Below are 11,771 nucleotides of genomic sequence, written 5' to 3'. Positions count from 1 at the left end.
CCCTACAAGAAACGGCGACTGGAAATGTGTGAATCGCCGTCGACAGCGTGTCTGTCCTTTCTCCTTCACAGATGCTCTCGATCCCAGTGTCCCGCTACGTTAAACAAGTTTACAGCCATGATGGGTGACCATAGACTGAACGCGATATGAAACACGGCGGCTGGTGCAGTTTGAAAAAGCCATCAAAAGCGTGTGTGTCCCAGTCCGTTGCTCTCATGCGCGTCCTGTCTTTCATCAATACAGAGCCAGATCGTTATAAACCGGAGAGAAGCGCTCTGGAAACACCAGCTTTTCTGGGGGAGGAAATTCTAAGCGGTGAACTACGGTGTTGCATTTTGAAGGCCTTTGTTTAGCGGGCCAAGTCGCTTCTACGGACAGCCCGAAGGCGGTTTTGGCTGGGAGACGGATCTTCGTGTGTATTTCTCATTCAGTGACCAGCACGCACACCACTAGCCGTGGAAACGCGCAGTGCCGCTTTCATCCGAGAACCATTAATGCTCACTGTAATCGAGCGAGCCGGAGACCTCTCTTAACAACAGAAGACCATCACATCTTTCCCGACTACGCGAGTCTTGCGCCACTCTGCTGAACAACGGCTTGTTCCAAGTTCTATCGAGCCCGTCGTCAAACTCGTAGTGTAGAAACTCCCCGGAACCCCCTTCTGTTTTAACCTCGACGACTCTCTTCTAAGTCTGAGGCACGATGTCCTTTACTCAGACCTCAAAGGCGCCTTTTGGGCGGCTCTTTCCCCCCTCTTCTTCTGGACTAGCTTGCAACTAACGCAGATGCGTGCGGCCTCCTCTCTTTGCGAGTCGCCAACCTGTCGGCGACAGATTGCCATCGTCTCTGTCTCCAGACAAATCCCGAGAGGCTACAAGAGGCAGCACACATGCGGAAAAGCCCCAAGTGCCAGTTTTATTCCAGCGCAAAAACATGTGGAGAAAAGAGAAAAAGCGCGAACCATTTACCTGCCTTCCCTTTTTCCCCCGGTGCACTTTTTGTGGCCTTGAAGATGAGGAAGCTGCGTGGTCTCTGATGGACTCTTCCGTCTCGATCTCTGGCCGTCGTTCCCGTTTTTGTGTTTCTTCTCCACTTCTCTGTCGTCCGTTCGCGACTGTCCCCCTCTTCTGTTATCGATTCCGGCGAAAGAACCAAAAAGAACTGGTGATTCACCCTGTGCCTTCGCTGGCGCTGCCTGATCTGCTCGACGTTGCGCGTGTCTCTGGGGATCGTCTCCCGGCGTTGCGCGCGTCTCTCTCCACGCAGGGCGAGGCGATCTGGGACTTTTCGCCTTCTTTGCGATCTTCTTCTGGAATCGTCCTTTCTTCCACCTTTTAACTCTGCTTTCCTTTCTCTATCTTCCGCTCTGTTTCTTCTTGTCTTTACACACGAGGGCGGCGACAGTGGCGCCGAACTCGATGGGTCGTTCGTTCCCAAGGCTCGCAATGAATTCTGTCGAATCGATACGCTCATAGATAGGTGAATCTGAATTCCTTTCCTCACGCAAGTATATGTCCGTTTGAAGCCATGCAACTGCAAATGCTGTAGGTGTATATGTGTAGGTGACAGCGTCGATTCGCTTCTTCGCGTTCTGTTTCTTTCCCTCGTTCAAGAACATTCCGTTCTGTTCTCTTGAGCTCTCTGTGTTTCTCCTACTCGCGATTAAGCAAGGACTTGCCCTGCTGGCGCCTTCGACACGGGGTGCGGCACTCTCCCGTTTGAGTTTATCTCCTCAGAAGACTGCAAGAGGGTCCTTGGCATTTGGGGCGGAGGGGAAACCTCCCATTCTTCTTAAGTCCCTACCCCAGCGCGTGGCTAGCAGGAAGTTGAATGCCAATGGCCTTTGCTGCTACATTTCACCTGCCCCACTAACGGGGCATGGCGCCCTCTAGATAGTTCCCTCGTTTCTGTCTCGACTTTTTCAGGCTCTTTTCGCGATACCCTAAATGCACGGTGTCTTTCAGGCACTGGACATGTCCGTTCCTTCCCCCCCCGTCTTCGTCCTTCTTATTTTCCCTTGAAAAACGTTGGACTTCGATATCCTATGACGGTAAACGTGTGACACAGCAGATGCGTTCGAGACGCAAAATCTGAATTTCGGTTACCTGTCGTATGGACGGCGAGAGAAAACATCCTTCTCCTCTCTCGCCACCCCCTCCCCCACCCCCGTTCAGCAGCGCACCATTACATTTGATGACCTCAGGCGCTCAATTGCTTCTCGCATTACAGGAATGATCATCTTCCCCATTTTTCCTAGTCTCCTGTCAACTGTTCCTTTGACCTCGCCCCTCTGTACCTCCACCTCTCACTCGCCCACTCTCACTCGGGATCTAGCCGTCTCTGGGGGCCGAAAGTATCTGCGGGGGCGCTCGGGATGAAGACAGTGCATCCACTTGAAGGCCATGTTTCCTCTCCGTTTCCTTTTCTTGTGTTCCTCTTCCTTCACTCTCGCAGCCTCCCCCCTTTCCTCCGTCGCGCCTGTGTCTCCTCCGAGCTGTTTCTCTTCTTTCCTACCAACTTGGCTCTTCCCCCTGTCAGCGTCGTCCTGGGCTCGGCGCGTCACAGGGCTCGCCGCTCCCCACGGAAGGAACTTCAGGCTGGACGAAGTGTCTCCTCTGACGGAGACACTCCTGCTTCGCGGCCTCTCGGTTCCACAGTGTCTCCGCGGTTCGCGCGCCTGGAGCCCCCCACTCGCACTGTCTCTAACAGCCCAAGCAACCATGAGGAGTTCCAGGTCCGCTGGCGCAGCTGCCGACGGTGTACTGCGGGCAGTGAGTCCACCGTTGGGCGTCGAGTCCTTCGCGAAACAGTCCTGTGCGCCGACCTCCAGAGGCGCGTCCACGGCTGTCTCCTTCCTCTCATCGTCCCCTCCTCACACTCCTCCCTCGCCTCCAGGCTCGCCCCGCCGCTTTTGTTTGGAAGGCGGCGGAAACAGCCATGAAGTGGACGGAGGACGATCCCCGATCGCCTCAGCTGTCTCCCTCGCCGCGCGCGGTGACGAGTCTGAGAGGCCAGTGTCTGTTGAGTACCGCCCGACGCGGCTGCCCGCCGCGCGTCAAAAAGCGAAGAGGCCCTCGCAGTGGCCGTCGTGCCTGCTCTCTCGAGCGGTGGATCTCGCGTTTGAAGAGGTGATACCTGGACCGTCTTCTTCCTGGGAAGGGAGTGAAAAGCGAGCCTCCCTGGTTGTCGTCTTGCATGGGATGTTTAGAGGCAAAGAGGACATGCGCGACCTGTGCAGGCGACTCCACGCAGACCGAGTCCTCGCTGTCGATCTGCGGAACCACGGAGCTTCGCCTTCCACCTCTTCCATGTTCCTTCAGGACATGGCCGCCGACGTCATCGCCCTCATTCAGCGAGAAAAGAGGATCGCGGTCAAGCCTCCAACGAGCAGGGAACATACACGAGATACCAAGGAAGAAGAAGAACTTGCAGAAGCGACAGGCGGGGAGCGGCGACGAGGTCGAAAAGAGGAAAGAGAACAGGGAAGACAGGGAGACGGAGAACGAGGAAAACGAGAAGACCAAGAAGGTAGATCGAAAGAACTAGCGGGGGAGACTTGTAACGGGTATGGCCTTTCTGGCGGAGACATGCGTCTTCTTGGTCGAGACCTCGAATCACGACCATCTTTGGTATCAGACGACTCGGGATGGAACTCAAGGCCTCCCTCCTCCGATGGCCTTGTCCCCGGGTGCTGCTGCCTGGTCGGGCACAGCCTCGGCGGCCAAGTGGCGATGGCCGCCGCGCTTCGGGCGCCGCAAGGCCTCATTCAGAGCGTTGTGGCTCTCGACATCTCCCCCGTTAATTACTACAGATGGCCGTTGCCTCGCGCAGGCTCTGTCGACATCCGTGAACTCGTTGAACTGGCTGCTGCTCTCCCGACAGAGGCTGTGCCCGACGGCAAGCGCGGAGTCGTTCGAGCTTTGGAGGAAAGGGAGCCTCCACTCCGACATGGTGGCGCGGACTCTCTCCTCGTGCTCTTGGAAGAAGAAGGAAACGCGTTAGGAGACGAGGAAAAAGACAAGGAAACGAGAGGCGAAGGAGAAGAAGAGCGAGCGGCTCGCAGCCACGATGCAGCGACACGAAAAGCAGGAATGGCAGGACTGTGGCCCGCGAGGCCGGCAGAAGAAGAGAGGCAGAAAGGGAGGATGGCAGAACGAGAGGGAGATAAGGAAGAGCGGGAGTCTGATCGATATGGATCTCATGCACAAACGTCAGAGAGCGGGGTGCGAGGTGTTGAGAAACCGGTGCCCAGGAAAAATTTAAAATGGAAAATGAACATCCAGGTCATTCGAGACAGCTTTCGCAACGAGACACTCAAGTGGGATCTACCTGCCGCTCTCCCAGCATCTGCTTCCACGACTGGGGCTTCTCCGTTTTCCTCTTCTGCCCTTTCGTCTTTTCGTCCATTCTCTCCTTGCTGTTCTGCCACTGCTTCTTCCCCTCAAGCCTCTTCTCCCTTTTCTTCTTCCCCTCTCGCCACCTCCTCTTCTGCGGCTGACAGTTCCCCGACATCGCGTGCAGCGCATGCGTCGGTCGCGGTATTCCAGGAGGCGCCGACGGCGTTTCTGGGTCCTGCGTTGATTGTGCGGGGTCTGGCCTCTCCGTGGGTGGATGTCGAGCGGCACTGGCCTTCAGTGAAAAATTACTTTCCTCACGCACACAGCCTCGTCGTCGAGGCAGGGCATGCCGTTCACATCGATCAGCCTGCGTTGACGGCCGCGGCGATAAACGACCTTCTGAAAGTCGTTTTGAATCAGCGGGAGGCTTCGAAGAGCCTTTGCAGGGATGGCAGATAGGCCGAGCGTTGCGAAAGGCCTCACTCGAGAACCAACGTTATCCGTTTACGAACTCCACCATCTTTGAGGGAGGTTCTACACTCCAGAAAAATCGCTGTGCCTCCCCAACCGGGGATACACCTGACAGAGCCCGACAAAGGATGCAGCCTGCGTCTACGTTCTTGGCGTCGGCCTATTTCTTTTTCAGTTCGACTTGTCTCAGCCACTGCGCCGCTGCTTCCTCGGAGGTATGCTCTCAAGGGTGCATATGCGTTTCTGAGTGCTGCGGTCTACAGAGCTGTCTCCGCGGGGAAAACGAACTACGCTGGCAGCGATTTCCTGTGGCTCTACGCGAACGTTTGTCTCTGTGTTTTTTCACCTGATCGAAAAAATGTATGACAGGAGAGGGGCACCAGCTTCCTCTCCTGCGGCGAAAAGAGAACGAACAGGCAGGGAAACGCGACCCAACATGAGTTCAGATCTTCGCGGAGAAACATGGAAACCGACTCCACGATAAGTATATGTACATATATACTTATGCATATATATATATATATATATACATACATATATATTTGAACATTGAACATTCGTGGGCTTTTTGCAGAGCGTTTGTCTATTTTAGACATTGGAAACTGCGCGTGCTTCGACAAAGATCTATACACAGATATGGAGATAAATATACACTGACGAGTAGTCCATCTACACATCTACAAATTACACATTTACATTTACATATATATATATATATATATATATATATATATGGACATACACGGGTGGTTGTGTAGAGTTTTTCCGGTTCTGTGTTAACAACTGCGGTTCTTTCACCTCTGGTGTGACTGCGAGTGGATTCGCTCTTGGGTCGGGTGAGTTGTTTCGACTCTTTTGAGAGAGTCATAAAACTCACACTTGGAGACAGACTGTACCGACATCGTGGTGTTCACTTTGGAAGTCTCTTCGTAATGTCGGTCTGGATGGACTAAACGTTTGGGATTCTTGTTGGCGTAAGCCGGACAGCACGGGAGGCTCGCGCTGGGATGAGAGTCTCGCGAGAGAAAAGAGAAATCGAGGCCGCTCTTTGCCAGTCGAAAGCGAAGCAAAGACGATGAGAAACAGCAACTGCAGCTCAAAAAAGGCGTCTCGTCTTCCAAGTGGCTCGTGCCGATTTCCTCTCTTCTTTCTCTTCGATGCCTTCATTTCTGTCTCTTCTTCCGCAGTCTCTCCTGTACTCTTTCTTCTCTCCTTCCTGTACTCTTTCTTCTCTCTTTCCTGTACTCTTTCTTCTGTGTCGCTTTCTTCGTTCCCTCTATCTTTCTTCTCGCTCTCTCTCGTTACCCTTTCTCCTCTTTGACTGGTTCTTCTGTCTTTTATTCTTCCCTTCTCATTCTCTTTCCTCTCTCTTCTATGTTCTCTTTTCCTTCTGCACGCTTCTGCCGCTCTGTTGTCTCCGTCGTTGCCCTTTCGCCGAGCCCTCATCATCGCGAAACCTCGAGTCTGTCTTCTCATCCAGTCTCTACTCGTTTGCTTGTCTCGTCTCTCCAATGCTCACCATCGTTCCTCCCAAAGACTGGGATGCTGGCTTTCTTCTCGTCTGCGTCGCGTCTGAAAGCGACCGACAGCGCGTCTCTCTCCCCTTGTCTCTCTGCTCCGGCCGATCCGCCGGTCTGCGCTCTCTGCCCGAACTTATATATGTCTCTTGAGGCGAGCAAAGAAGATATCTTTCCTTGCTACTTCTGCAGGCATCTGCTCTTCTAGCACAAAGGCAAGAGGAGAGAAGCCTGCAGAGAAACGGGCAAGAAGTTTCCACCTTTCTCTGCCTTCTGTGCGCGGCGTCGAACGCACAAGCCGAGCAGAATCTCGACGGCAACGCATTCCGTCAGCGCTGGCGACCAGCTCTCCCCACAATAGTCGAGACGGAGTTGTCTTCAGTTGTAGATGTCCACGTTCCTCTTTCATCAACAGAAAAAATGAGGGAAGCATTGACCAGACAGGAACGCAGACATCCACCACAACCTCTGCACTCCTCTCTACAATACACAACCACCCTTCACCTTCACAAAAGTAGACATACAAGCATATATATATATATATTTACATATACATATACATATTTATACATAGGTATTTATACGTACGAATTCACATTCATATATGCATATGTATATATATATTTATATATATATATATATATGCATACACAAGTACGTTGTATAAGCTCGCACGTTCATTTGCATGCAGAGATCTGCCGCTACATGGCTCAGGGTTGTGTCTGTGTGCCTCTTTGTCCATCTTTTTGAGCAGCAACTGGACGCGCAGTTGCGAGGAGATGGAAAGAAGTGGAAGCGTCTCCTCTCAGGAAAGCATGCCTGCAAGCAGCTGCTTGGGTGTACAGACACCGTCTGCTTGACGTCTCCTTTCGGCTCCTCAGTGGCCGCGCGCGGGCGGCTAACGCGGCCCATGCCTATCCACTTTTTCTGAAGGAGTCTCGGAGAAGCCGACCGCGGAGGACGCCAGAGTGCTACGCGCTGCGGAGAAGCAAAGGAAAAAGGAGAAACCTGCTCGGGGTGAGAACGCGGAGATTCGCAGCGGCTTGCGCCGAAGGCAACTTGGGGGTCCTCACCGAATCACGCAGAAGAACGGCAATCAGGACTCTCGCCACCAGCCGCAAATGCAGGCACGTCGGCGGAACGCGTGGAGAGCGTAAGACAGAGAAGAAGAGAAAGAAGAGAAGAAAAAGAAGAGAAAAAAAAGAAGAGAAGAGAAAGAAGAGAAGAAAAAGAAGAGAAGAAAAAGAAGAGAAGAAAAGGAAGAGAAGGATGGTCTATGGAAATGAAGAGACGCAGAAATGGGCAAAGGTGAGACCCTTTACTTCCAGTGGAAAAGGAAGCGCGAGAAAAGAAATGAAACGCCATTTCCTCGTAGCTTCCTTCTCGCACTCTGCATGCGCCCCTCCAAGGCGGTGCCGTTTCGCGACATGCACAGATGGACGCCTTCCACGTTTTTGCTTTTCTCGTTCCTTGCAGGGTCGCAACCCATGCAAACAGCGAGGAACGAACGCACTCCCGTTCATACGCGAAAAGGAGCAACAGACAGATCAATGCGTTGAGTAGCATTCTGTGTGTGTTGCTCCGTTGCATGGTCGCTGCACATTTCCTTCGTCTGTTTGGACAGCGCGAGAAACCTGTCTCTCGATTCTTCAAAGTCTCGCGTTCTTCTCTTCACGACATCTGTTTCGGAAGAAACGCTGTTGCCTAGAGGCCGAGATGAACGCAAGCAGTTCTCGTTTGAGCGCGTCGCTCACACTCGCGGTCGAGACCGTGTGGCGATGTTTACGCAGTTTTTCGAGTTTTTGAAAGCTGAGAACTGCAGACGGTTCGGCTTCTGTAACGCCTTCGCAAAGAGACCCTCTGAACGTTTCGCGTTTCCCCCTCTCGCGTACCCTCCGTTCTGAGCACGCAGGCGCGCGGCCTCCTCGCGCCGCCGTCGGACCTCCGCCAGGCTGCGAAAACGCGAAAGAAAAGTGTACACACAATCCAGTGAGAACGCGAAGAGAAACCAAGAGCGTTCTCCCTTCGTTTCGCGCGTCTTTTCAAACGCTTGCTGGCCTCTCTCTACACCAGAGGAACAGAGGCGAATACATTCACCTGCACAAACAGAAAGACGTCGATGCAGTTTCACAAAATGGACAAGCAACTGCCTACGATGCCTCGTATTATCCTTTCTTCTCCAGGTACGCACCGTCCATGCACACACCAAACGACACATAGAGATACATATGCAAAAATACACACACACATATATATATACGTATATATATATATATATGTATATATATACATGTACATCATTTCATGTCTCGTAGAACAGTGCGTATAAATATGCAAACGTCAAAACGCGCAAGGAGACGACAGGGGAAAAGAGACAAGGAACTTCGTCTCGGCAGCCGTCTGGGAGTCTTCAACGCCTCACCGAGCGAGATCTGCCTTGGCCTCTGCCGTCTTGCCTTCCGCATGCAGTTTCTGCACACACACACACCCAGGAAGCCAGTTTTCGTTTCCGAATATAAGCCGACACCAGAGAAATAACCGTTTATCTGCGGGCCAGTGTGTTGGAATCTCTCTGAAGAGAAGACCCCTTTGCACATTTACATAACTGCGCCTGGCTCGCGTTGTCGTTTTGCCTCTGCGTCGCTGAAACGCGAATCCGAGAGAACATTCGACGAGAAAAGAACGCGAGTCGAAAGAAGTCTTGCGCCTGCCGCAGACGGCGTTTTACCTCGTAGATGCGCTGCCGTCTCTGTCTCTCCAGCTCTTCTCTCTCCCGTCTACTAAGCTCGACAACGCCGGTCTTCTCAATGGCTCGTCGGTCTCTGTTCGGATTTGCCGTTGACAGGCGCATGCTTCCCAGCTGAGGCAGGAAAGAAGCGTGGGCAGAGAGAAAAGCAAGCAGGTGACAAACCGGGAGAAGACGCTCACAGAAGGAGGAGGAGACGCGCACAGAGAAAAGGGAGGAGACGAGAAGACACAGGAAACGCCGACGCGCCACTGGAGACGAAGAACGGAACAGGCACAACGTGAAAAGAGCCCATAAAAATCCAAGTTACGAAACTGCTTCGCAATGAACAGCCATTCAGTGCCCAGTGCCTTTTCTTATACACACATATACAAACATACCTACATAAACTCATAATCCACATATATACACAGATAAACAAAGTACGGATTTACATATATATATATATATATATATAAAAGATACCTATCCCACGCTTGTGTCTCGCTATGTTCCACGGAACAGGAGAACAGGACGTGTACATCCACGTATGCAAGGAGACACAAATATATATATATATATATATGCACATAAATGCGAACTAGGTTTCTCTGCAAGCACAGATAGATACATACGTATATATACATGCATATATATATATATATATACTCATCGAAAAAATAGCGAAATGCATGTCCACATGCTCTCGTTGAGTGTGTAAAGAAAGGGAAGGCGAGTCCTACGTTTATCGACAGTTCCTCTTCCTCCTGCAGAGAGAACAGCACAAAGCAAATACGAGTGACGTCGCATTATATCAGCGCATGCAGAGTCACACGTACACATATACACAGATGTACGTCCCTGCATGCATGTGTGTGTATCTTTGCATTTGCGTGTACATCTGTGCCTTTCACTAGTCGATTCAGGGTGCTTCGCCGCGTCCACTCCGCATTATGCGTTTAAGTGGATCTCGTCTACACATGAGCAAAAATTGCAACATGCATCCACCAGCGGACAGCCACAGCCATGTTCACATGTTACTCAACACTTGCCATGTCCTTTTAGACATACATACGCATGTATATAAATATAAATATATATATATATGTAGTATATATATATATATATGTAGTATATTTATATATATATGTAGTATATTTATATATATTTATATATATATATATATATATGTAGAAAGAGATAGATACAGGCACGGCTGTATACGCACAAACTCGGCCCATACAGATACACATATGTGCATAGATGTCAATGCATATGCGCATGCGCGCATGTTTCATATATATATATATATATATATATATATATATATCTGGTAGATGCGCATGTGTATACAGACGCCCATATACAGATGCCTGTGTTGTGATGGGTTGTGTTTCCCCTGGAAACGACGGTGACATCTGCTCTGCGGATGCATTTTGGACGCTGCATGCATGTGAAAGGCAAGAGACTTCGGTCTGTTGCGGCGTTTGCGTGCTTCTGTGTGCAGTTTCGTCATTTCTTGATTTTTGAGGGAGGCCTCACGTCTTCGCTGTCGTCGCCGTCCTCCTTCATTCGTTGCCTGAGAAAGTCGAGAGGCCTCTTGAACTTGGTGGGCTCCTCCTCTTCTTCTTCGTCCTCTTCCTCTTCTTCGCTCGACGCCTCCTCTTCGCGCGTTTCTCTGCGTTCCAACATGGCATTTCTCTCCATCACCTCCTCGAAAGTTGCGACGCGGCGAGCGCCTCGGCCTCCACGCGGTTTGCCGCGCCCGCGAGATCCGCCGCGACCGCGCCCCCGCCCACTCATTCTGCTGGGGAGAAGCGGACGAGGAAAGTAAAGCGGAAGAAAACCGAATCGGAGGTGCGAGTTGCAGAAGGTTGAGGCGGCGCAAAACGCGCCGAAAGGATGGCGTCGGGCGACTCGGAAAAGCGGCGAAGAGTTCAGTTTTCGCTGCCCGTGCAGCTGGATAGAAAACGCAAAAGGGAGTTCGTTGAAAACCGCTCTACGGAAACAAGGGGAAAAGAGGAAAACGGGAAACGCGAGAAAGGAGGTAGACACACACGTAGCGAACTCAGCAGTTTCAGAAACCGCAAACAGGAGACAGCGACGACGCGCGGAAAAGCGAGACGGCACGAAAAAGTGGAGCTCGCATCTTAGGGAAGCGCGCGAAAACGCTGTCAAAATCGCGATGCATGCAACGAAAAAGAGTCGTCAGACACGATTTTCAGAAGACTTTCACAGCAGAAGCCGCGGACCGGCTGCAAAGGGAAACGGGGGACCTGCGACTCCAACACACAGCGAGAGAAAACGTCGCGTCCTTATGCAGCTTTGCGAGGGGTGAGAAAAAGCCGTTTTCTCTACGGAAGGGGCAACTCGTGGTTTGTGTGGGAGATGGAAAGCAGTTGGAATTCGCGAAATGACGGTGAAGACGAACCCAAACAAGCACGGAAACCGCGCCGGAAGAGGTGCTCGGGCAGACAAACCAACAAAGACAGGGAACCGGGGAAAACACAGTCCCGAATGAGAAGGGGATTTTCACTGATCCTGCGTTACGCTTGTGGATCTCGAACGTGGAAAAAAAGGCAAGGAGAGAGAGAAACTCGGCAAACCAGTTTCACTCGAACAGAGATAATCCGACCCGAAGGTTTTTCCTTGTAAACGTTTATCAGAAACACCACAAAAAGGCGTCACCCGCGTTCATCCAGTGACTCAACAGGTGCCAGG

General features: G+C 51.7%; 3 protein-coding genes across 3 annotated transcripts; 2 read left to right on the top strand and 1 right to left on the bottom strand.

Annotated features, from left to right (window-relative positions):
- Positions 1–2,402: 2,402 nt before the first annotated feature.
- TGME49_234350 (hypothetical protein) lies at positions 2,403–4,904 on the top strand (the record flags this gene model as incomplete). Its single annotated transcript, XM_002368834.2, has 1 exon — positions 2,403–4,904. The coding sequence occupies one exon, from the start codon at positions 2,403–2,405 to the stop codon at positions 4,794–4,796; it is 2,394 nt and encodes a 797-aa protein (XP_002368875.2). The 3' UTR covers positions 4,797–4,904.
- Positions 4,905–5,362: 458 nt separating this feature from the next.
- TGME49_234340 (hypothetical protein) lies at positions 5,363–6,853 on the top strand. Its single transcript, XM_002368833.2, has one exon. The coding sequence runs from the start codon at positions 5,966–5,968 to the stop codon at positions 6,476–6,478; it is 513 nt and encodes a 170-aa protein (XP_002368874.1). The 5' UTR covers positions 5,363–5,965; the 3' UTR covers positions 6,479–6,853.
- Positions 5,949–11,771, bottom strand: TGME49_234310 (hypothetical protein). The gene is made up of 6 exons (XM_018780395.1): positions 10,593–11,771; positions 9,794–9,817; positions 9,054–9,185; positions 8,748–8,797; positions 8,218–8,277; positions 5,949–7,303 (listed from the first exon to the last, which is right to left on the bottom strand). Exons 1-6 carry the CDS (start codon positions 10,851–10,853, stop codon positions 7,297–7,299), a joined length of 534 nt encoding a protein of 177 aa, XP_018635860.1. The 5' UTR covers positions 10,854–11,771; the 3' UTR covers positions 5,949–7,296.

Source organism: Toxoplasma gondii, chromosome X, assembly GCF_000006565.2.
Source record: "Toxoplasma gondii ME49 chromosome X, whole genome shotgun sequence".
NCBI classification, from domain to species: Eukaryota; Apicomplexa; class Conoidasida; order Eucoccidiorida; family Sarcocystidae; genus Toxoplasma; species Toxoplasma gondii.
The sequence above is the reverse complement of the archived record's forward strand: the minus strand, read 5'-3'. Positions and strand labels throughout refer to the sequence as shown.

Coding starts and splice junctions, on each gene's coding strand:
- TGME49_234340 (XM_002368833.2), top strand. CDS start 5,966: ATGCCTTCATTTCTGTCTCTTCTTCCGCAGTCTCTCCTGTACTCTTTC.
- TGME49_234310 (XM_018780395.1), bottom strand. CDS start 10,853: ATGAGTGGGCGGGGGCGCGGTCGCGGCGGATCTCGCGGGCGCGGCAAA. Junction 9,818..10,592: donor ACGGCGACGACAGCGAAGAC/GTGAGGCCTCCC, acceptor TTCTCTCTGCAG/GAGGAAGAGGAACTGTCGAT. Junction 8,278..8,747: donor GCCAAGGCAGATCTCGCTCG/GTGAGGCGTTGA, acceptor GCGTTTTCGCAG/CCTGGCGGAGGTCCGACGGC.